General features: G+C 31.2%; 1 protein-coding gene and 1 long non-coding RNA gene across 3 annotated transcripts in view; one reads left to right on the top strand and one right to left on the bottom strand.

Moving 5' to 3' along the window:
- Positions 1 to 26396, top strand: part of LOC115881777 (adenosine receptor A2b-like) — a 169596-nt gene that overhangs the window by 120305 nt on the left and 22895 nt on the right. For both annotated transcript variants that reach the window (XM_030899425.1, XM_030899433.1), the window contains exon 3: positions 3527 to 3803. In XM_030899425.1, the coding sequence (XP_030755285.1) occupies positions 3527 to 3803 (277 nt within the window). The remainder of the gene's footprint in view (positions 1 to 3526; positions 3804 to 26396) is intronic.
- On the bottom strand, positions 16598 to 20114 carry LOC115881790. Its single transcript, XR_004050088.1, has 2 exons — positions 20007 to 20114; positions 16598 to 17033 (listed from the first exon to the last, which is right to left on the bottom strand). It is a non-coding gene; the product is annotated as an uncharacterized LOC115881790 (long non-coding RNA).

The following is a 26396-nucleotide window of genomic DNA, read 5'->3' as shown; positions in this document are numbered from 1 at the left end:
CCGAAATTAACAAAATAGTGAAACGATGGCGAACATACTGCGGAACACTGTATAAAGAAAAAGATCTTCAGCCTAGTTGCTCTTTCCACAGTAATATAATTAATGAAGAACCAGACATACTGAGATCGGAAATTGAAGCAGCAATAAAAAACCTAAAACATCATAAAGCCCCGGGACCAGATCACATCACGGCCGAAATGCTCCAAGCGTCGGGAGATTTTGGTGTGGACATCTTGCACAAGTTATGTAATATGATATGGCATACTCACCAATGGCCATCAGATTGGACCGATTGTTCCATAATAATCATCCACAAAAAGAGATCTCCAGCCAAATGCGACAACTTTCGTACCATTGTGCTAATTTAACATGCCAGTAAGTTTCTTCTTCATATCATTAACGAAAGGTTAAAACCGTATATTCAACCACAAATCCCTCCAGAGCAAGCAGGATTCACAAGAGGTCGACGTGAACAAATTTTGAATATCCGTCAGATTATCGAAAAGGCCCGAGAATTTAACAATCCGCTCTATATTTCTTTCATAGACTATCGAAAAGCTTTTGACAAAGTCAAATGGTCAAAACTATGGATGGTTCTTAAAGAAATGGGCGTGCCTCTTCATTTGATTTCATTGATCCAGAATCTCTATGTAAATACCAAAAGTAGAATTACCATCAATGGCGTTACTTCGGAAGACTTCCAGCCTACCTGTGGTGTTAGGCAGGGGTGCATACTATCTCCTCAGTTATTCAATATATATATACTGAATATATCATGATAAGGGCATTGGAACATTGGCAAGGGGGGATAACAATTAATGGTCACAAAATTACCAACCTCAGATTTCCAGACGATACGGTCCTTCTAGCGGGAAACGAAGAAGAGTTACTGCAGCTTCTAAAATTGGTTGAAGACGAAAGCGAGAAACTTGGACTTGAAATTAATCCCTCTAAAACAAAAATTATGGTTCTCGACAGGCAAAACAACAACAAACCTGATGTAGTCAGCATTGGTCGTTTTGAGGTTGTAAGTCAATATATATATCTTGGGTCACTTGTAAACAACACGGGATCGTTAGAAGGGGAAATAAGAAGAAGATGTGAAATGACAAGAGTGGCAGTGCGAAAACTCTGAAAGATATTGCGAGACAAAAACATATCTAAACACTTAAAAAAAAGGCTTGTTCACTGCCTAATATTTCCTATATTAATGTATGGCTCCGAGTCCTGGACGATGAGACAGTCAGAAATGAAAAAAATTGACGCAACTGAGATGTACTGTTGGCGACGAATGCTCAGAATTCCCTGGACTGCCCGGCGAACCAATGAATCCATAATCCAAGAACTGAACATCACAGAACGCCTCTCAACTTCTATACAGTCACGTATACTTAAATATTTCGGTCACGTTATGAGGAGGGATACTGACTGTATGGAAAAACTCATTCTACGGGGCAAGGTTCCGGGAAGAAGACCAAGAGGCCGCTCGCCCTCCCGATGGATAGACCAGCTATCAAAAATCACCCACAAGCCACTGCACACGCTTGTACATGAAGCACAAGACAGGGAATTATGGAGACAAACCTCACACATCACCTGACCACTACATTCTTTTTGTAGGAATAAAGACAGAGAGAGAGAGAGATTAATGTAAATACATATTATAATAAAAGAAATTTAGATGAAATGTTTTTTAAATAACAAAGACAAAACTAAGGTCAAATATAAGTCCAGTGTGTACAGGGTGGTCCGAACTGTATTCCGGAAACTTCGGCAGCATATTCTGCAGATAAAAATAAGTAAAAAAGTTCGTATAAATGTATGTCCTAAACTGCTTACTTTCAGAGATACAGGGTGTAGAAGTTTCATTTTTATTTCGATTTTTTCCAAATAATTTTCAAACGTCAATATTTGGATGAAAATTGGTGTATGGGAGTTTTTTGACATGAGAAATTTGATTTTGCTGTTAATATGACTCCTACTAGTAGAGGGCGCCACCTACATATTTGTTAATTTGTGTGAAGCGTAATAACTTTTCTTCCGTACCTGTATAAAACTACTGAGAAAATAAATATACATTTACGACATTTTTTATGTAAAAACCAAACGACATTTTTTACGTAAAAAATGTCTCTTGGTAAAAATCGCTACAATTATTGGTTTTCGAGATATTTGGAATCGAAATTATCAATACCTGTCATCACTGACATAAATTAAATATGATGACTAAATAGTTATTAGACTGAGATCAAAAATTTGAAAGTTTTTGTGCCAAAAATTAAACAGAAACTGTTTTATCATCATTTTTTTGCAGAAAAATTTATGAATAATTTAAAAAAATAAAAATTTTCCAAATTTATTATTTCAGTGAAATAACTATTTACTCAACGTGTTTATTTTTCGTCAATAATGACATGTATTGACTATTTCCATTCTAAATAGCTTAAGAACGGTTGCTCGTAGCGATTTTTACAAAGATATATTTTTTGCGTAAAAAGTCACAGAGATGTAAATTTTTTCCCTCGGTAGTTTTATACACGTACGGACAAAAAGTTATTACTTTTCAAAACAGTTAAAACACATGTAGGTGGCGCCCTCTACCAGTAGGGATCATACTGACATCAAAATCAAATTTCTCATGTAAAAAAATCCTAGACACCAATTTTCATCCAAATATTAATGTTACTTCAGAAATTATTTGGAAAAAATCGAAATACAAATGAAACTTTTACACCCTGTATCTCTGAAACTCGGCATTTTAGGATAAAAACTCGGCATACATTAATAGCCGAAGTTATCCGAATACAGTTCGGACCACCCTGTATAGTGATGCCTTATACACCAAGGATTTCTAATTCTTTTTATTAACCCTGTTGTAAACTATCCTTAAATCCACCCCCATAGCAAATATACCGGTCTGGTCATTGAAACTGCGTAGTCTAGATTTTAATATGTAAGACAGTGATTTAAACAGCTTAATGAAAAATCAAATGTATTAAAAAGAGGTAAAAGTTGTGTTGATATATTTCTTCTGTGCCGAATTTTGTATCAAAATTTCAAACCGCACAAGTAGGTGTTTACGGGAAATGTTGCATTGAACTTTATTTTTCACAATTAGTTACTCATTTTACTACAGCTCTAATAGATTACTTATATTTAGGTTAAATATATATTATTTTCATTTCAGCAGTATACATGAAAATTTTTAAAATAGTTACCGGCAACACTGCATGCCGCTTTTTATTTTGTCTCTCTGTCTGTCAACCGGTAATTAATATTTACCTCTGTCGTATGCATTAAAATACAGATAACGAGGAAGTGTCCAGGTTGGTATATCGTTACAGTCTAGTGAGACGATTAGTTTTAGGAAACTCTTGAAAAAGGCCTAAAAAGCCGAAACATACGTAGAAATAAAATTACTTTTATTAAGCACGAAACATCTCTAAAAGCGTGTTTTATTAAAATACTAAAGTTACAGTGTTAAATGCCCAACCAAACATAATCTAAATTTAATTTTTCCTTTCAGTATTACACCTGACTGCTCTTTTGGAGAAATGGTAGACAAGCCGGTGCAGCTGTTCATGTTCTGCGCAGTTTATGGTCCAAGTTCCCTAATCCTTCTAGTATGTTACGGTTACATCTACTTCGTAGCCAGGGGACACGCAAGAGCTATCCGTTCTGAGCAACAACAATCGTTGCACAGGCATCCGCAACACTATACCGGAACGGTTGGACATCCCAGATACGGATTAGCCCTTGCCATCACTACTGGGTTGTTTATCGGATTATGGGTGCCTTTCCAGGTCTGTATTAAAATAATAGATATTTAAATAAACATATTTTTTAACATAAACATTAGAGTGGGTGAAAAAAGTCGAGTATTTTTTTCACTCTATACTCTGAAAAAAAGGTTGGTAGACACCTCAAAAAAATTATATCCAAGTATAAGCTCTTAATTTTAATACAAAGGTCCGCCGCCTTTCAGTTTTCTATTTTTTCCTTATTATTAGAAAGAAAAATTCATATCTCCGGTATATACTATTTGGAAAAAAAAATCTCGCCTCATATGTTTGTAGGAAATTGAATTTTGTACAAATAAGATCTCTTACAATTTTTTTGTAAACTTTACCGTTCACAAGTTATTAAAGCTTGAAATTATTAATTAGTATTTTAAGGCGGATCTTTCTTCTTATCAATTTTATAACTCGTTAACAAAAAAAATCATTATGATACTCGCAACTCACATTTTTGTAGGAAATTCACTGCTCAATAAAAATGGTTTCTTATGATTAGTCGATTAAATTAACCGTTTAAAAGATATTCATCGTCAATCTTCAATGCACAATAATTTTAACAGATTTTGATTAATAATTCGAAAACTCCAATTTATTTTATGAGTTTCGGGAACATTTTTACAAATTTAAGTTTATACTTTAGTGAAAGTAACTACTATGAAAGTTTTCTGTTCGAAAATGTATTTGAAATTTATTATTCTTATAATATTGTTACGGATTCCGAGGTCCATTAATTTAAACTCACGATAAAATACTTAACGAATTGATTAAATAACAATAACAATATAAGTCACAGGATCACAATAGAAACTAGTTAAAAAAAGTCATGAAACTCATAAAATATATTTTTTTAATCAATTTATTTATTCTCTCATATAAAACATATATACAACACATAAATAATGTACAGCATATATAAAATATACATATCATAGAAGATCTTGGTGTCGTCCTTTTTTATCTGCCGCAGCATCAGCTACCTGTTGGTACCAGATCCTGGCCAGATGGTATCGAAGGCATTCTTTTCTTAATTATTTTTGTCGTCGATATCTGGATTTAGTGTATGGTTTCTATTTAATATTAACCATTTAATACTCTTTTTGAATTGTATAAATTTCAATTTTTTTACCTCCTCTAAAACTATTGAATGTTTGAATTGTTTTTGTTGTTAGTCTCTGTGTTAATGTCTTATTTTTACTTTATGGTTTCTAATATGTGATTTTCTCCTTGCTTGGTAATTGTGAACTTCTTTGTTTGTATTTAATTTAATATTCGTTTTTTTAGTATTGTTTTTTATTTTATATAGCAGTAGCAAGCTATTAAAAAGTATTAATTGTTTTATATCTAGTTCTTGTATTGTATCAAATAATATGTGTGTTGGTGTTCTTTTGTGTAATATATATATATATATATATATATATATATATATATATATATATATATATATATATATATATATATATATATATATATATATATATATATTTAATTTTAATTTTTTTTGTTGACGTTGCAGTGCGTTTAAATTCTTTTCGGTCGTATTACTCCATATATTTATTGAATAGTTCATCCTTGAGGTAAACAGTGCGTGATATAAAGGTTTTCTCATGTTATTTGGTATCAATTTTTGAATTTTTATTAAAGCTGCAATTGTCCGAATACAGGGCAATTGTCCGACGACACGGAGTATTGTAGCTAAACGATTATATTTTTACAAATTTCAAGTTTTGGGTTCGATGAAGGACTATTAGAGGTACAATTTAAAAATAATTTACAAGATACAGAGTGTCCCAAATAAGTAAAAAATATCAAAGTTGTATTTTTTTAAATGGAACACCCTGTATATTATTACATTTTTAGTTTCTACGATTAAAATAAAGGTAAATTTGATTAAGGTTTATTACACTTAAACCTCACCGTTTTTGAAATATTTTCAATTTTGTGAAATTGCAGTAAAAATTTTAAGGCTTCATTTCTCCAAGCGTATCAAAGTTTTTAATACTAAATATTTACTGAAGTTTATTTATTGATCAGTTATTGTGTTGCAATAATAAAAATAATACTACCTTATACAGAGTGTCTAAAAATTTATTTTAAATAATTTATAGAATAAAATCTAAATTACAAGAAAATGCATTTTCTACGGAAACTTAAAGAGATAGGTAAAAAATGGTATAATATAATTTGATAGACAATTAAATTGTGCATCTGATTCTCGTAAAATATACAGGGTGTTCCATTTAAATTAAACAAGTTATTGCCGTTTGAAGCTAATAATTACTTAAAATAAATTTTTAGACACTCTGTATTATTTTTATTATTGCAACACAATAACTGATCAATAAATAAACTTCAGTAAATATTTAGTATTAAAAACTTTGGTACCCTTGGAGGAATGAAGCCTTAACATTTTTACTGCAATTTCACAAAATTGAAAATATTTCAAAAACAGTAAGGTATATAAACCTTAATCAAATTTACCTTTATTTTAATCGTAGAAACTAAAAATGCAATAATATACCGGGTGTTCCATTTAAAAAAATACAACTTTGATATTTTTTACTTATTTGGGACACTCTGTATCTTGTAAAATTATTTTTAAATTGTACCTCTAATAGTCCTTCATCGAACCCAAGACAAATTTGTAAAAATCTCATCGTTTAGCTACAATACTCCGTGTCGTATGTGGTGAACAACCCTGTATTTTCATTTTTCAGCTTTACTACATGAGCATCCCATTTCAAATTATTTTGTATTTTTAACCCTAAATAGTTGATTGTTGATGTTTCTCGTAGAATATGGTTTTGTAGTTTTATTTGTAAATTTAATTTTTATTTTGTGGTTTTAAATATAATATATTCTGTTTTTAGCTCGTTTATGGTTAGGAGATTGTTGTAGCACCATGCTTGCACTTTTTGTAGGACGTTTGTTGATATTTGATGTTTGTTTCAAGAATGTTCTGAGCTGTTCCTGTATATACTAAACATGTATCGTCGGCATATCTATGTATGATGCCATTTAATGCTAGTTCGCAGAGATCGTTTGTATAAAGGAAATACAGGAGAGGTGGTAGAAATTGGAATTGTTCGAATTATTAATCAAAAACTGTTAATATTATTGTGCATTGAAGTTTGACGATGAATATCTTTTAAACGGTTAATTTAATCGACTAATCATACCATGTTTAAACCATTTTTGTAGAGCAGTGAATTTCTTACAAAACCGTAAGTTGGGTGTATCATAATGATTTTTTGTTAACGACTTATAAAATTCATAAGAAAAAAAAAGAAATTCTTCAACCTTTAAAAACTTTCGAACCGTGAGGTTTACAAAAAATTGTAAAATATCTTTTTTGTAGAGAATTCAATTTCCTACAAATGCATGTCTGAGATATTTTTTCCAAAGAGTAGATACCGAGATATGAATTTTTCTTTCTAATAATAGGAAAAAATAGAAAACTGAAAGGCGAAGGACCTTCCTATTAAAATTAAGAGCTCATACTTGGATAGAATTTTTTTGAGGTGTCTACCAACCTTTTTTTCAGAATAGAAAGTGAAAAAAAAACAGTTTTTTTGATCCACCCTAATACACATCTTAAGTTAAAATCAAATAATTCTATAACTATTATTAAAGTTGTGTATTTGTATTAAGGTTTGGAACTTTCGGTATTAGAACAGCAAGCAAAACACTAATTCAGCACAATACACCAAAATACTTTACTTTTAAACATTAGACGCAAGTTTCGCTAACCATTTTAGCATCATCATAAGAAAATTAAAAATTTTTAATCAGTTTTAATCATCTGCTGATGATGCTAACGTGGTTAGCAAAATGCGCGTCCATTGTTTACAGGTACATTGTTTTGGTGTATTGTAACGAATTAGTGTTTTATTTTACTATTCTATATAACTACACACTTATAATGACCTATTTTTTTTATAAAATAAACGCCCTGATGTTTACTATCTCGACCAGCCAATTACATCAATTTGTTTAACCCAAATATTTTTCGAGTGTTTTGACAAGCCGAAATGAAAATTCGTTATCGGGATAATATACATATATGTCTATTAACACAGCAAAATATTTCGTTTTGTCATGTAAAATATTATTGAGTCGTAAGTACATATACAGGGTGAGTTTTCTACGATATTCTCTAGGGGTATCTTGGAGACTACTGAAGTTAGAAAGTCGGTTAATGGGAAAAGAATTGCAGTTTTATGAGATCAAATATATGCGCCTTTCAGATTTTTGAAAAAGTTTATGGTTTGTTAGATATTTCGAAAAAAAACAAATTTCGGCTATTTTAAAAATGTTCCCTAATTCCATTATAATCTATTTTAGATAAGAAGTTTTTAGATAAATGTTGTAGATAATCACATCCTTAATGAGATTTTGTTTTCGTTTTTTTTTTCTAAAGCCTGCCTTTTTTTCATATTATGACACAAACGTGTTTTTTTAAATGGAAAAAATATGATATAATATATAATTTTGAATTTTTAAACTTTTCTATTCGATATGTTTATTTTGTGTCAATAATGGCATGCATTGACCATTTCTATTCTAAATATCTTGAGAACGATGGCTCGTAACGATTTTTACAGAGACATTAAGACATTTTTTACGTAAAAAATCACGGAAATGTATATTTTTTCACCCAATAGTTTTATACGGACGAAAAGTTATTACTCTTCAAAACAATTAAAACATTTGAAGGTGGCACCCCCTACAAATAGGAGTCATTGTAACAGTAAAATTTCCTCGCAACGACCTCTGTGTGCTAGCTCATAAATTATCGCAAATAACTATTATTTTTGCATCATGTTTACTATAATTTTATTGTTAAATATTATTTTATTTAAATTTTACAATTATGCAACCCGATATACACCGCGCTATAGATACACAATATTGTCACTGGACCAGGCACACCAGCAGTAGTAGGCTTTTTGTTCATCTCTCTATATCTTTGACCATCACTTTTGTCACTTGTCACTGTCAGATCAAATCAGATGTTTTTGGATTTATTTATCCTTTGGGTAACATTTGGGCTCTGCGGTGGAACTCTAAATTCACCTATTTTATTAATAAATACATACCTAGCTTTCAATATTAGTGTATATAAATCATTTGTGTCAACGAAAAACAATACTTTGTTACATAAATTATCGATAATACTTAAAAAATATAAGCCTTGATATTAAGCAAATCGGTAAATCGGCCATCTATATTTACAATTTTTCGTGCCATGTTGCCGATATGTTTTCATCTCGGTTTTCATTTTCCTTTAAGATTTTTATTTTATTTAAACTCTAGAAATTATCAAAATACCATTTTTAAATAAACAATTACTAACACAGTAGTTGTTATATTCAATCGTTTACTTAATTAACTAAGTTATAATATAATTAATACTATCAAATATAAAAATATATTGATTTTATTCAGATTAGTGAATCATTGGTTGCATATGATATTCATAAAATAAATATAATTGTACTAGAAGGGTACTAGCAAAGAATAATAGGTATTAAGATATTCTTGGGTACTAGGGTACTAGTAAGAATATAGGTATACAGTATGTCCCCGGATTGTCTTTACAAGAGGAAAAACATTTTTATTATTGATATTTTGAGAAAAATGCATTCTTCATAAAAAATGTTTGCTTGTTCTAAAATGGTTAATCCCGTTTATACTTTTCCAAATTTCCATACCGTTTTAGAGCAAAGGAAGCAAAGAAAAACATGAAAATATTGTTGAATCTTTTCCTAAGTTGAAGTCCTAAAAATCAAAACGCGTTTCTATGGTATATAAAATATAAAAATAAAAAAATTCTAACAAAATAATAATTTAATATTCTAGTCTAATATTTTCATGTTTTTCTTAATTTTTTTTCTAGAAGCTTTTCAGATCTCTATCTCACTCGAAAGTGGTGTACCGCAGAACCCAAATAGAGTAAACGACAAAATTAAAACTTAAGTTAGAAGCCTCAAATTTGGTATGGAGACTCCAGGATGGTCTCTGATACTACCCTAGAAGTTTCAGACCTCTATCTCACCCGGAAGTGATCGTACCGCAGAGCCCAAATAGTAAGTAACGACGAAATTAAAACTTTAGCTAGAAGCCTGAAATTTGTAGGGTAGTATTTATGACCCTCCTGGAGTCTCCATACCAAATTTGAGGCTACTAGCTTAAGTTTTAATTTTGTCGTTTACTCTATTTGGCCTCTGCGGTACGACCACTTCCGGATGAGATTCAGATCTGAAACTTCTAGGGTAGTATCAGAGACCCTCCTGGAGCCTCCATACCAAATTTAAAGCGTCTAGCTTAAGTTTTATATTTGACATTTACTCTATTTGGGCTCTGCGGTACGACCACTTCCGGGTGAGATAGAGGTCTGAAACTTCTAGGGTAGTATCAGAGACCCTCCTGGAGCCTCCATACCAAATTTAAAGCGTCTAGCTTAAGTTTTATATTTGACATTTACTCTATTTGGGCTCTGCGGTACGACCACTTCCGGGTGAGATAGAGGTCTGAAACTTCTAGGGTAGTATCAGAGACCCTCCTGGAGCCTCCATACCAAATTTAAAGCGTCTAGCTTAAGTTTTATATTTGACATTTACTCTATTTGGGCTCTGCGGTACGACCACTTCCGGGTGAGATAGAGGTCTGAAACTTCTAGGGTAGTATCAGAGACCCCCTTGGAGCCTCCATACCAAATTTAAAGCGTCTAGCTTAAGTTTTATATTTGACGTTTACTCTATTTGGGCTCTGCGGTACGACCACTTCCGGGTGAGATAGACGTCTGAAACTTCTAGGGTAGTATCAGAGACTCTCCTGGAGTCTCCATACCAAATTTGAGGCTTCTAGCTTAAGTTTTATATTTGACGTTTACTCTATTTGGGCTCTGCGGTACGACCACTTCCGGGTGAGATAGAGGTCTGAAACTTGTAGGGTAGTATCAGAGGCCATCCTGAAGTCTCCATACCAAATTTGAGGCTTCTAGCTTAAGTTTTATATTTGACGTTTACTCTATTTGGGCTCTGCGGTACGACCACTTCCGGGTGAGATAGAGGTCTGAAACTTGTAGGGTAGTATCAGAGGCCATCCTGAAGTCTCCATACCAAATTTGAGGCTTCTAGCTTAAGTTTTATATTTGACGTTTACTCTATTCGGGTTCTGCGGTACGACCACTTCCGGGTGAGATAGAGGTCTAAAACTTCTAGGGTAGTATCTGAGACTCTCCTGGAGTCTCCACACCAAATTTCAGAATTATAGTTTAAGTTTTAATTTTCTCGATTACTCTAATTGGGCTTTGCGGTACGACGAAAAGAAATCTATAAAATATGCGTGACAAATAATTTTTGTCTTATTATAGAGAATATAATATATAGGGTGGTCCGATCTGTATTCCGGAAACTTTGGCAGCATATTTTGCAGATAAAAATAAGTAAAAAACTTCGTAAAAATGTATCTACTAAAATGCTTAGTTCGGAGATACAGGGTGTAGAAGTTTCATTTTTATTTCGAATTTTTTCCAAATAATTTGTGAAGTAACGTCAAAGTTTAAATGAAAATTGGTGTCTGGAAGTTTTTTGATATGAGGAATTTGATAATTTTGGTAAAAAATCGAAATAAAAATGAAACTTCTACACCCTGAACTCCCGAAAGTAAGCTTCTTAGGACATACTATACATTTATACGAACTTTTTTACTTAGTTTTATCTGCAGAATATGCTGCCGACGTTTCCGGACTATAGTTTGGACCATCCTGTATATATAGAAATTTAATTAACTGCTAATGTCATTATTATTGTTTATTATAATTAAAAATGGCGAATAATCTTTTTTTTACATTACAAATATTGTTTTCCAATTTATATTATAATACTACCCTATGATCGAAAAAAAACGGCGCCGGCGTCCAGTTGGCTGCGAAATGACGATCGATGACATTTCCCATATAAATTTATATATAAAATGACAGCGATCTTCATTTCATAGCCATCGCTGACGCCGTTTTTTTTCGATCATACGGTATATATTTCTAGAGATTCAAATGTACCAGCTCTCTAATTAAAAATATCTTCAAATACCCCAACTCTTTAATTGTTAAACAACTCAATACCAATAGATTTTTTACAATGAATTATCGATTATTCTCTTTCTAAATATTATAGGCAACCCAACTTTTCCTTCTTCAATAATATTTATTAAATATGTTATTAACATATTATAGTTATAAATAAATTAAATGATAACAAAAAAATAATATTACCAAGGGTTTAATAAAATCGTTAGGAAAAAGGTAGTATAAATTAAAAACAAAACCGGCAACATTGCACCATAATTTCTGTGTCAGAATCGGCGACAGTTGAAATATTTGAAGGCCGTTCATGTTTATTATGTGTTTATTTGATAATTATTAACCATATTAAATATATTTTTTAAACAAAATATTGTTTATTTGGTACAGAAACAAATTATAATAACTTATATACACTAATATTGAAGCCTAGGTATGTATTTATTAATAAAATAGGTGAATTTAGTGTTCCACCGCAGAGCCCAAATGTTACCATCCTTTGTTTTGGTTCTTGAAATTTTATAATTATCAGATAAAATTTCGTAGTTAAATTGGTTATTTTTGATGTGGATCGCAGTGTGCAATTCGTTCTTTTAATTGTGGAATTTCTGAGTTTAGTTCGTTCGTTGACCGGATATGGAATATGGCTGAGGAGAAAACATCATTTTTTATTTAAGTCTTTTTGTGAGTTGGACTATTCAAGATATATAGTTCTCTATCTATATCCTGGAGGGAGATTTCCGGTTGAAATCTGATTTTGTGAAGGAAATCGAATCCTTTCATCACTTCTTGTGTACTCCCCGGCTGAAGAGTGTCGTCGTGAAGAACTGGCTGCCGTTCCGTGAAGCATTCCCTGTTGGTGATTAGCAGGTCTTCCTAGTGAAGGATTAAGTCTTCCGGAACACATTTGGTCAGAGATGTGGTTGTATTTTGTGGGATTTACATGGACCACCGACCAGTTTCCATAATGGGATTAAAATAACCTTTTTCCGACTGATATTCCGATTCCACGTGCCCAAGAAGTCCCCGAACAGTTCCAAGGTATGCTATAATTCTTCTGCCTATTCTAAGTCAATGCTCAACTGATTTTTGTTCATGTTGTTGTCTGGTTTTCGACTTTTACACGCCCACGTGGTGTAGAAAGATTAGTTGAGTGTTATCTTTCTTAAGTCTTATTTGGTTGTTCGTAATTGTAGAGCAAGAAGACCGATCCAGACCGTACAGCACAGAACAGTCTAGAATTCCATCCGTTCCTGTTGCCCGTGTGTAGAGTTACCCGTTGGACATCATAAACCCTCGTTGAGGTAAAGTTCAGATTTGATTAGTCCTTCTTTATTACCTTTATTAACTTCTACACGTTGTGCTAGTCCTTGTTCTATAATTGAGGCTCTTTTCTAAGACAACCAATATTATTTAGCAACAACAACTTGCCTTTCATCTGTACGTCTGCTGACATCCGTGGGCTCCAGTGACAGTACACCGAGCTGCTGTACCCTGCTGTAGCCACCCCATAGCTATACACCGTAGCTCAGCCGGAGGAACTTCCGAGTTGTTTCAAGATTGTATATCCATTAGAGTAAGACTGTTTAGATTTAGATTTGCTATTTATAAACCACCCTGACTGTATCTAGTATAAGTTAGCTAAGGGGGTTTGACGTCATAGGTTTAGTTCTTATTGATTTACATACTGATATAACTTACATTTTCAGTCATTTACATTCATATTTAACTTTTAATATTTTAATAAATTGCTTAAATATTTTTAGTAGTATTATTTACAGTCTAGTCTCATAGTTAAGTTAGAGTCACTTAAGTTCAAGTAATTATAGTATATTTGAAGTTCATGGTAGTTACACTCAACAGTTCGAGGTTAGTGTTGAAGTCTACTTAATAGTAACATCTTTTATGCCGAGTTCATAGAGTATAATCTCGTTTTATTAATATCTTTGAACCCTGACCACCCGGCTGTTAAAATTAAAAAGCTAGTGGCCTCTATGCAACTCATCCTAATTAAGTAAACTTGTGTTTTATTGAACTTCAAATTAGAAAGGGCGTGGCATCATGTTGACATCAAAATCAAATTTTCATTTAGATATTGACGGTACTTCAGAAATTATTTGGAAAAAATCGAAATAAAAATGAAACTTCTACACTGTGTATCTCCGAAACTAAGCATTTTAGGACATACATTTATACAAACTTTTTTTCTTATTTTTATCTACAGAATATACTGCCAAAGTATCCGGAATACAGTTCCAGGTCCGAACTGTATTCCGGAAAAACAGTTGTTGACCTGTATAAAAAACAGCTGAATTAATAATTTACCTAGATATTTGTAGAAACTATTTTATAATTATAATAAAAAATTAAATAATTATAATTAATTTTTATAATATTTTTATAATTGTTATAAATATAATATGAAAAGTGAATTTGTCTCGGCTTTTAACCAGAATACCCTCGAGTAATTTCAGGTAGTAAATAATACACGGCTGCAGATACAAACATAAAAGATGCATTACGTTTCTAAAAATAAAATACTTTTCTTTTAAGAGCATCTCTGTGAAATGTTTTAAAAGTAAAAGCTTGTAAGTACCATCTTTATATTTTTTTTTACTTGGTGAAACTTTATATTTAGTTAAATATCTTTTGAATTACATAAAAAATATGTGAAAAGTAAATATACAGTACGACTGTCCGTTCTGTAGCTACGGGGTATTCGTGAGAGGGGAAACGATATTCTCTCGATGTTTTTCGTAAAAAATTAGACGACGCGTCCCATCAATAAAAATTCGACAAATTTGTAAGTAGCTAATAAGATGAGTGGGCGGAGCGATTTGCGGTGACGTACTCGTCAAGTCGACGTATAAAATATATTGCTGTTTATTTAAATGTTTTTTGTCTTATATGATTAGGATTTCTTTATTGAGTGGGGATTAATTTGTTTATATATTTTAGATAAAAAGTATTTGAAAATTTAATAATAAATTATAATAAAATTTATTATATTCATAATTTTGTATATTTAAATCAAATTTACTTAAATTGTTAATTTATATGCTTACCCCCGGTGTTTTCAGGTATAGATAGCGCGTTATAATCCGCCAGATATATTTTATTTGATGGATAGCAGAAAAAAGTGTATCTTCACCTATAGATACCAATATCTATTAGATAAAATATCCTTATCCGTCAGATATCCTATTTGGGACCTGAAAAAAATCTTCGAAAGAAAGTAAAAGTAAATTGTATATTTTTTTAGGTATACTGTTCCAGAATAAAAATATATAATTGAAAACCGTATTTCTTTGTTTGAAAGTGAGATGTTATTTAAATTTATTTAAAAAGCGGTCTACTTTAAATGCCAAGTGTCTAACAACCAGCAAATTATTGCAAATTTTCTATGCCATATAAAAAGTATCCGTTACTGTTCAACAGATGATGATTGAAACAAATTATACATGGTGTCTCAGATTTTAATCGGGAAAATTTAATAGACGATAGAACTTGCAAAAATGAAACAAAAAGTTCATATCAACTTGTAATAAAAAAAAAGCTTCCTTTTCGAGATACATGGTGTTAAAGTTACTTAAAAAAAAAAAAAATTAAGATATTTGAAAAACTATTTAATCGATTTGGATATAACTTGACCCGTTTATAATACTTACTATGGGACTTCTTCTTCTTAAGGTGCAGTGCAGATTCCTGCGTAGGCGTTCATCTTTTTCTTCCTCATCAGATGGTTCTGTTAACTGCCGCGACTTGGAGTGCTTGGAAGTCCTGTATGCCTGTTCAATGACGAATATTTCTCAGCCAGGATAGCTTCCTTCGTCCTATCCCCCTTTTGCCCCCCTCTATTTTACCCGGGAGAATCAGACGCTGAAAGTGATAGCGTTCTCCACGTAGTATGTGTCCCAAATAGGCTATTTTCCTCTTCTTGATGATTTCGAAGAGTTCACGTTGTTCCAGACCAGCTCTTCTGAGAATGTCTTCATTCCTAACACGGTCGACCCAGGGCACTCTTAGCATTCGTCGTAGGGTCCACATTTCGAAGGCTTCAATTCTGTTTATTGTTGCTACCTGCAGTGTCCATGCTTCCACACCATATAACAAAACGGACCAGACATAGCACTTCACCATTCTGTATCTAAGGCCGGGGCCATTCTGTATCTAAAGACTATGGGACTTAATTTGATGTAATTAGATTTAAGTTTAATGGCCAGGGGCGGCGGTGGGGCATCACTGTTAAATTATTTTAAAGGAAAAAATAGGCACGCCACTGCTTTTTTAGACGTTTAATATTATTTTTGGATTTAGTAATTAAAAATATTATTTTTTTGTCTCCTGACTTTTTGTCTATCTTGCTTACTTCTTGCGAAAAAATTAAATTCTAATTGGTAATTAATATTATAATTGGTATTCTAATGGTACCTGTATCTCGAAAAGGAAGCTTTAAATCTTACAAGTTGATATGAACTTTTGTTTTATTTTTCCAAGTTCTATAACTAAGAGACACCCACTGTATATATATATATATATATATATATATATATATATATATATATATATATATATATATATATATATATATATAGATTTATTAAATCAGCTTATATAGCCCAAAAACTACGTTGCTTCATTTCAGTGGTTATCGTCTAGAACGGTTTCCACTTCCCCTGACCAAATTTCAGCTGGGCCTGAAAAAAAATGGTTTTACGTTTTTTATATACGATTGGGGGTACACCGGTATTGTCACGGGCGGCGCCACCTTCGACATTAGTATAAGTGTATAAGCCGATTTACGTTGAATCGATGTATTCAGACCCAAGAACCGGCAACACGGTAAAGCAAACTATTAAAGGGAAACGAAGATATAGCCGTGTTATATTTGGTAGAAAACAAAATGCTCATACTCTAATTAGAATATTAAGAAATTCAGACGAAAAAAAATGAAAATAAGTATTCTTTAAAAATTATTCCTACTAGTTTCATTTAAAAATATCAATAATTTACGGTCTAATCTTTTTTTTGAATTGCTGTCGTCACCGGATTTGTAGAAGTAACTAAACTTTTATTGTCGAAACCGGTCGTTCGGCTAATAAATACTAGAAACAAAATTATTTCGATCGGCGGGTCAAAAATTGTACGAGTACCTACAAATTTACTTCGATGCTATGATTTCGTTGTAGAAGTACCTAATTTTTTTTTCATCTAAATCGATCAGCGATCGTTGCGTTGTGTCAAAGAATTGTAGGAGTAACTACAAAATTATTTCGATGCTGTGATTTCGCTGTAGAAGTACCTAAAATTTTTTCGTCTAAATCGATCGTCGTGTCAAAAAAATGTACGAGTGCCTAGAAATTTATTTCGATACTATGACATCGTTGTAGAAGTATTTAAAAATTATTTTCATTTAAATCGATCGTCGTATACCGGGTGCGTCTCAAAAGTAGCTCACCCCTACAACTTTTTTTATTTTGTCAGATAAAAAAACGAGTTTTGGTATGTTAGTATATAACATAAATTAGGATTGATTTGACGTATTCAATTGTTTTTGGTCACTTCCTGTTTCACCGGAAATTACTACAACTTTTGATTTTTAAATGGCACCCCCGGTATATTTTTACATTATTCGATAGAAAATCACACTGAATAGAATGGCATATCATAAATTTGTCAATTTTTGACATTTTCACATATGATTTATTTGTAACATGCGGTTCATAATGACAATTTGACTCGAGTACCAAATTGTGGTACCAAATTATTCGTAGAAAAATGCTTTTTCCAAATATGTTAACGAGCCACCTTTGTTCCGTTTGAAAAAATTGAGATATGATTAAAAATTCAATTTTGATATCTTATAACGGGCCCGGACAAGACACGAAAATCATTAGACTATCAAATCTATTTTTCCAAGGCTCCTTGATTAAAAATTAGTGTTTTTAACACATCCATGGCACTCTATAATAGATAGAAATTTAAAATACTATTTTTTTAAGCGAAAATGTCAAAAGTTGACATATGATAGGTATATTATTCTATTCAGAGTGTCATTTTCTATCGAATAATGTAAAAACATACCGGGGGTGTCATTTAATAATCAAAAGTTGTAGTCATTTCCGGTGAAACTGGAAGTGACCAAAAACAATTGAATACGTCAATCAATTCCAATTTATGTCATATACTAATATACCAAATCTCGTTTTTTTATCCAAAAAAAATAAATAAAAAAGATATAGCGGTGGACCACTTTTGAAACGCATCCGCCAATAGAATTACTGGAAATATATTCAAGGTCGTTATGCCGTTACGCCGATACGCCGTTTTTAGGATAGTGTGGATGCACCCTCAATAGAATGACATATCATATGTCATTTTTTTACATTTTCGCATATGGTTTATTTGAAATTGTAACATGCGGTTCATAATGACAATTTGACTCGAAATACCATGTGTGTGGTACCAAATTATTCGTAAAAAATGCTTTTTTCAAATATGCTAACGAGCCTCTCTTGTTCCGTTTTTAAAAATTGAGATATGATTAAAAATACGATTTGGGCATCTTATAAGAACGGGCCCGGACAAGACACGAAAATCATTAGATTATCAAATCTATTTTTCCAAGGCTCCTTGATTAAAAATTAGCGTTTTTAACACAGCCATGGCACTCTAGATTGAAATTTAAAATACAATTTTTTTAAAGCGAGATATGTCATTCGATTCAGAGTATCATTTTCTATCAAATAATGCAAAAACATACCGGGGATGTCATTTAAAAATCAAAAGTTGTAGTCATTTCCTGTGAAACAGGAAGTGACCAAAAACAATTGAATACGTCAATAATTCCTAATTTATGTCATATACTTACATACCAAACCTCGTTTTTTTATCTAAAAAAAATTAAAAAGTTATAGCGGTGAGCCACTTTTGAGACGCACCCGGTATAAAATGACAGCAATCTTCATTTCATGCCACCGCTGACGCCGTTTTTTTTTCGATTATATGGTAGTTAATCAGTACAATAATTAATTTTATTACATTACTACGTTGACTAAGATCTTAAATAGTAATTTTAGTGTAACAAAAATGTTGATTGCTACAGTGATACGTTGTATATTCAGTTTACGGTTGGATGCTATCTACCAACACCATATAAATATAACAAACACGTTCTATGGTTGCATCTCTATAATATGTTCTATCTTCTATCTATGTTTACTTACTATGTATTCGAAAACTTAATTTGTGTAATATATGGTAGTATATTATTAATATTAATATTCATTAATCGCAATATGAATGAGAATAGTGCTTTCTTTTAATCACAATTCTAATAAATTGAACTTGAAAGTATGTTTCCCAGAAAAGTAGGTGGTTCCCAGACTATACAAATAGGGAATTCCCAGAAGTTCATGCTTTTAAACCTACACTTTTTTTACTACTTTACTGCTATACGAATTTTATTTAAATGATTACATTACACTTTTAAACATTTTGTTTACAGTTTCATCCAAACTCAACTCGCCAGATTAGACTTTAAATTATTTATATTTTGTGACGGGGATTCGTTACAATTATTTTGTTGGGTGTCGAACCATAAACTTTATGATAAAACTCGAAGAATTTCAACAAAACACTTTTATTAAACTTTACGTTTCCGTGATAAACCAAATCATGTTTTTTCTACCTACTGTCCCTCGATCTTTTTTATAATGGACTCGTCCAAGCGGTCCGAGAGGGGCCCTATAATAATAATAGTTCTCTGTTACAATTTTTAAATATAACTTGTAGAAACAATCTTAAAGAATACTTACTACCTATTTTGATTTTTTTCGTCTGAATCTCTTAATATTCTAAATGAATACACTTTACTTATTAGATAAGTATACACATGGCATATATATGATTCCAAAAAACGGCGTCAAATTACCTTTGAAATGACAATCGTCAGAATCGATCGTCGTGTCAAAAAATTGTACGAGTATCTAAAGTTTTTTTCATCTAAATCGATCACCGTGTCAAAAAATTGTACGAGTACCTAAAAATTTATTTCGTGCTATGATTTCGTTACAGAAGTACCTAAAGATTTTTTCATCTAAATCGATCGATGGGTCAAAAATTACCTAGAAATTTACGTAAAAGTACCTAAAAATGCTTTTCGTCTCAGAAAACAGATCGTCGTATCAAAGAATTGTACGTAGAAATACCTAGAAATTTATTTCGGTACTATGATTTCGCTGTAGTAGTACCTAAATTTTTTTCGTTTAAATCAGTCGTCGTATTTGTTTTGACATTATTCCATACAAAATTACTTTCTGAGGCATCCACACTATCCTAAAATAGGTAACGGAGTGTAACGACCTTGAATCGATTTCCAGTAATTCTATTAGCTGAAATTTTTGACAGATGAATTTGACAGATAAAATTTCTGACAGATGAATTTTTCAACCAATAGAATTACTGGAAATCTATTCAAGGTCGTTACGCCGGTACGCCGATACGCCGTTTTTAGGATAGTGTGGATGCACCCTCAATAGAATGACATCATAATATGTCAATTTTTGACATTTTCGCATATGGTTATACATATACAGAAGTACCTAAAGTTCTTTTTCATCTTAATCGATCATTGTGTCGAAAAATTGTACGAGTACCCAAAAATTTATCTCGGTACTATGATTTCGTTGTAGTAGTACCTAAAGTTTTTTTTCGTCTAAATTGATAGTCGTTTCAAAGAATTGTACGAGTACCTAAAAATTTATTTCGTGCTATGATTACGTTATAGAAGTACTTAAAGATTTTTTTCATCTAAATCGATCGACGGGTCAAAGAATTGTACGAGTACCTAAAGATTTATTTCGGTGGTATGATTTCATTGTTGAAGTAATTACATCAAAATAATTACGATCATCGTATATATGATAGTGACTGTACGATAAGGCCGTTTTGTATGATATTTCTCCCCACAGGAAAAAGTTTAAACAAAAAGGTACCGTATGATCGAAAAAAAGCGGCGTCCAGTTGGCTTGGAAATGACGATCGATGACATTCACCATATAATTTTACATATAAAATGACAGCAATTTTCATTTCATAGCCATCGCTGACGCCGGTTTTTTTTCGATCATAAATATGATAGAATTCAGTTATTTCACAATAATTAATTTTATTGCATTATTTCGTTCAGTGAGATCTAAAATAGTAATTTCAGTGAAACAAAAATTTTGACGGCTACACGTATTCTTTAAACTGTGACTACACACTACAGTAATAGGTACGTTGTATATTCACTTTACGGCTGGATGCTATCTACCAACACCATGTAAATATGACAAACACGTTTTATAGTTGCATCTCTATAATATGTTTTATCTTCTTATACTTTGTATTCGAAAATTTAATTAGAGTAATATTTGATAATATAATATTCTTATTATTCATTGATTGCAATATTAATGAAAATAGTGATTTGTTTTAATCACAGTTCTAATAATTTAAACTTGAAAGTATGGGGTTCCCAGAAAAGTAGGTGGTTCCTAGCCTCTACAAATATGAAATTCCCAGAAATTGATGCTTTTAAACCTACACTTTTTTCCTACTTTACTGCTACATGAATTTTATCAGACGCAGAAAATTTAAATTATTACATTTATACTTTTAAAAATTTTGTTTACAGTCTCATCCAAACTCAACTCGCCAGATTAGACCTTATATTATTAATATTTTTAAATTAAACTAGTAGAAACAATCTTTAAAGAATGCTTATTTTCATTTTTTTGTCTGAATTTCTTAATATTCTAAATGAGCATCTTTTTTCTACCCGTCTTGCCCACAGTGCAAATTTTTAAATTGCCGCCCTCATATCTGTATGTAATAAAAAAATAAGTTAAAATAATTCTTTATAACAAAATAGAAAAAAGGTTAATGATAAATACACACATACCCTATGATTCCAAAACACGGCGTCAAATTACCTTAGAAATGACAGTCGTCGGAATCGATCGTCGTGTCAAAAAATTGTACGAGTATCTAAAAATTTATTTCGATGGTATGATTTCGTTGTAGAAGTAGCTAAACTTTTTTTCTTTTAAAGTATAAAGATAATAAACGGGGTTCTCCATCATCACTTAGTAAACACTTACAAAATCTACTAAACGAAATTGATAATGCATTATAACTTGATTATGCTTATTACAAAGAAATTTCAGATAAAAACGTTTTCGTACAGTTGCATTTATAAGACAGAATATATCTAATACTAACAATAAGTACAATAATATTCACTATAGCAGAAATGCACCGTTTTTACTTCTGCACTGTGAGCAATTACCGCGTCAAAAGGTCCGTTCGTCTAATTCTAATATAAATATTTGAGAATTAAAAGCGGCAACGTCGTGGGTCTGGCGAAAACGAATAAACCTCTATTTTTATATAAATGGGACAAATTAAACGGTCCAGCATCAGGGCCTGAAGGCATCGCTTGAACATTTTTCGTCCGATATACCCCGGTCTGACGGCCTATCTTCAACGTACCGGGTCTGACTCCGTCGATTTAAATATATATATATATATATATATATATATATATATATATATATATATATATATATACAGGGTGAGTTTCCTACGATGTTCTCTATGGGTATCTCGGAAACTACTGGAGATAGAGAGTCGGTTAGATGGGGAAAGAATTGCAGTTTTGTGGGGTCATAAATATGCGCCTTTCAGATTTTTGAAAAAGTTCATGGCTTACTAGATATTTCCAAAAAAAACAAATTTCGGCTATTTTAAAAATTGTCCCTAATTCCATTATAAGCTATTTTAGACAAAAAGTTTTCAGATAAAAGTTGTAGATAATCACATCCTTAATGAGACTGTGTTCTCCATTTTTTTCTAAGGCCTGTCATTTTTGACATATGACACAGACATATGTTTTTGTAAATGGAGACCATAGTTGGCCATGACTTCATAAAAAGGGCCATTATTTAAGCTTTCCAGCGATATAAGCTATAATATGCTTTTTTTCACAAAATCATTTATCATTTTTAAACAATTTCACTTAGTTAGCCATGGAAACAAGTTCAATCGTCGTTGCTCTCATAAATGTGAAGCTGTCACATCCAAACTTTGTAAGTTAAAATAAACAAAAATTGTAAATTTAATTTTGCAAATGAAGAAAAGCGTGTAGGATTATTGCTTGAACTTTTCTTGGCCATACATTTTCGAGGATACGTTGACCGGTGAATGTTACGTTTGTTAGAGAACGGTTTTCAAGACATGTTAGAAAAGTTAAATTTAGTTATAGCCAATTCTTATCTTTCATGACTAATTTCACTTAGATTGCATGGTATTCTTATTCTGATATAATTTATAACTTATAAAAAGTCAGAATATATTACTAAACGGTTCTTTATAATTTACATTACACAAACTAAAATTTAAAAAAATAATATCACTACATACACTTTAAGTTATTTTAGAAAATGTTCAAAAAATCAGTCATTGTTTTGAGTTGCATCTTTTTAAAACTGAATTACTACCTATTCTCACAGAAGGACCGGTCGACTTAATTAAACTTTTCTCGTACCGCCACTTCGAGTGCCTCTCTTAATTCATAAGTTCTTTTGTAAACCTTATTGTTAACTATACCGCATAAAAATTTTAAAATGGATAGGTCAGGTAATCGAGGAGGCCCATGCAATTAGTCCACCTCTTTCTATCCCTGCGTTTGTAAGTATGATATAAATAATTTTTAACATTTCTTTCATTATGAGGGGTGGGGGGTGGTGTCATAATGAAAGTCATGTTGGAACCACTCTATTCATGCGCGAGTATCTACACGCTTTTCTTCATTTGAAAAATTCATATTTACAATTTTTGTTTATTTTAATTTACAAACTTTAGATGTGGCAGCTTCACATTTCTGAGAGCAACGGCGATTGAACTTGTTTCCATGGCTAACTAAGTGAAATTGTTTAAAAATGATAAGAATTGGCTATAACTCTTAAAAAAAAAGCTAAAGCTTAAAAAAAAGCTTAAAAAATGGCACTTTTTATGAAGTCATGGCCAACTATGGTTTCCATTTAAAAAAATCTATGTTTGTGTCATATGTCAAAGATGATAGGCTTTAGAAAAAAACGGAGGAAACGGTGTCGTTAAGAATGTGATTATCTACAACTTTTATCTGAAAACTTTTTGTCTAAAATAGCTTATAATGGAATTAGGGACAATTTTTAAAATAGCCGAAATTTGTTTTTTTCGAAATATCTAGTAAGCCATGAACTTTTTCAAAAATCTCAAAAGCGCATATTTATGACCCCACAAAACTGCAATTCTTTCCCCATTTAATCGACCTTCTATCTCCAGTAGTTTCCGAGATACCCATAGTGAACATCGTAGGAAACTCACCCTGTATATATATATTGTTTTTTCTGATATTTCAAGAACTAAGCTTTTTAGGCATGCTAGTATATAGGAGAGACTTTTTAATTTATTAAATATAATATATTACATTTTAAAACCATAATAAAATAATTTTTATTAGTAGTACCCAAAGGTAGTACCTATTAAATTGAATAAAATGTGTTTAAAATATATAGTCATCTACAAAAATTTTGCACTAAACAGCTTTTTTTTATTAAGTTATTTGTTGCAAAATGGTTTTTTAATCAGGAACGAGAAATCAGAAATTATCCGTAGCTAATTCACACACCATTTTATTTAAATCTTTATTGCAATTTCTCTGTAAAAATCAGTCTATTTAGTGTTTATAATTTTATTTATTATACTTGGATCTAATTATTTTCAACAAAAGAACAGCTTAGTACATGAAGTATCCTAAAGTAACCCTGCATTGCTACACTTTATAAAAAGCTCAATCTAAAGCGCATAAAAAATGTATAAAGCCTTATAGCACTCGCATGCACCTAGTCTCATAAATTTTTAAACATATTTTCAAGCTTCTGAAAACGACTCCCAAAATATCAAATATGTATAAAGGCGTTTATTCCGTGTTTTTGCATATGTATATAAATAAAATTAGTAATTTAAAGTAAATTAAACTTATATATCTAATGTAAATAATTGGGTTTAGTTGAGATTAAGAAATTAATATGATCCAACATAAGATATAATTAGGATTTCTTTATTGAGTGGGGATTAATTTGTTTATACATATGTTTTAGATAAAAAGTATTTGAAAATTTAATAATAAATTATAATAAAATTTATTATATTGATAATTTTGTATATTTAAATCAAATTTACTTAAATTGTTAATTTATATGCTTACCCCCGGTGTTTTCAAGTATAGATAGCGCGTTATAATCCGCCAGATATACTTTATTTGATGGATAGCAGAAAAAAGTGTATCTTCACCTACAGATACCAATATCTATTAGATAAAATATCCTTATCCGTCAGATATCCTATTTGGGACCTGAACTGCCAAATATCGCTTTATTTGTCGGATAAAAATTTGACACATGAGGAGATTTTGATTTAATTTAATAAAATTGCTTAACATAACCTAAGACATTGTTACTATTGTATTTCGTTTATTTCAATAAATTCGATTTTAGATTATTTCGAAAAGACTTACCTATTCTGAGTATGTAGACTATAACCATTTTAGAACGTATGAGGTATAAACACTAATAAACACATTGAAATGGTGCAAAAAGCTATTATTGCTGGTGCCGGACTTTATAAGGAGTGTTACAAAATAAAAGGAGCCTCTGCTAGAGCATCAGAATGAAGAGAATGCATTAAGTCAGGGTAATAATGATGAAATATGTACAATTACCGAGTAAAAATATAACTCAACGGCAATTTATACAAAATAAATTATTTTACTTAAATCCCTTCAATTAAAAACCATTACGTACTTAATAAAGCTCTAAAGTAGGTAAAAAATAAATAAAACTTTTTAAATCAAACTATTTATTTCATTTTTAATTCTCATATCTTAATTCATTAATATTACAACAGGAACCTTAGAAAACCTGTTATTCAATTCACATTTGCTTTTATTTCTTTTGTGTTACAATTTTAATTTAATTTCTTGCACTATGTACCTTATACTTTATACATCTCTTCTTCATGCTGTTTTTTAAGTAACTTTCTAGCTAAACCTTTTTAAAACACCCCCTTTGAATACCAGTTAGTTCAACTTTTTTACTGTTAGGTTTATTAATATCAACTTTGTTTACACAATATTTTTCCTTTATTTTTTCCTGGTTTTTTTGAAGTTCCATCACTTTGAGTTCTTAAAAATAAAAGTAATATGACAAAATTGTTTTATATTTATTTTTTTTATTAAAAAATTTGTACATATGTGTTAATGTAACAATTATTATAGGTGCTCTTAATTTATTATTAATCAAGACAAAAGTATATCTAAAATCATAAAAAGTACCTAAAAAAAAGTACCTACATATCTATATAAAATGCTAATGTTTATCTGTGTCGTCTCTACTGAAGTAGCGACTTGCTCTAGAAAGTTGCTTTTTACT

This window comes from Sitophilus oryzae, unplaced genomic scaffold (genome assembly GCF_002938485.1).
Source record: "Sitophilus oryzae breed Bouriz unplaced genomic scaffold, Soryzae_2.0 scaffold_1111_pilon_pilon, whole genome shotgun sequence".
Taxonomy (NCBI): domain Eukaryota; kingdom Metazoa; phylum Arthropoda; class Insecta; order Coleoptera; family Curculionidae; genus Sitophilus; species Sitophilus oryzae.
Note: the sequence above shows the minus strand (reverse complement) of the source record. Positions and strands in the feature narration are given on the sequence as shown.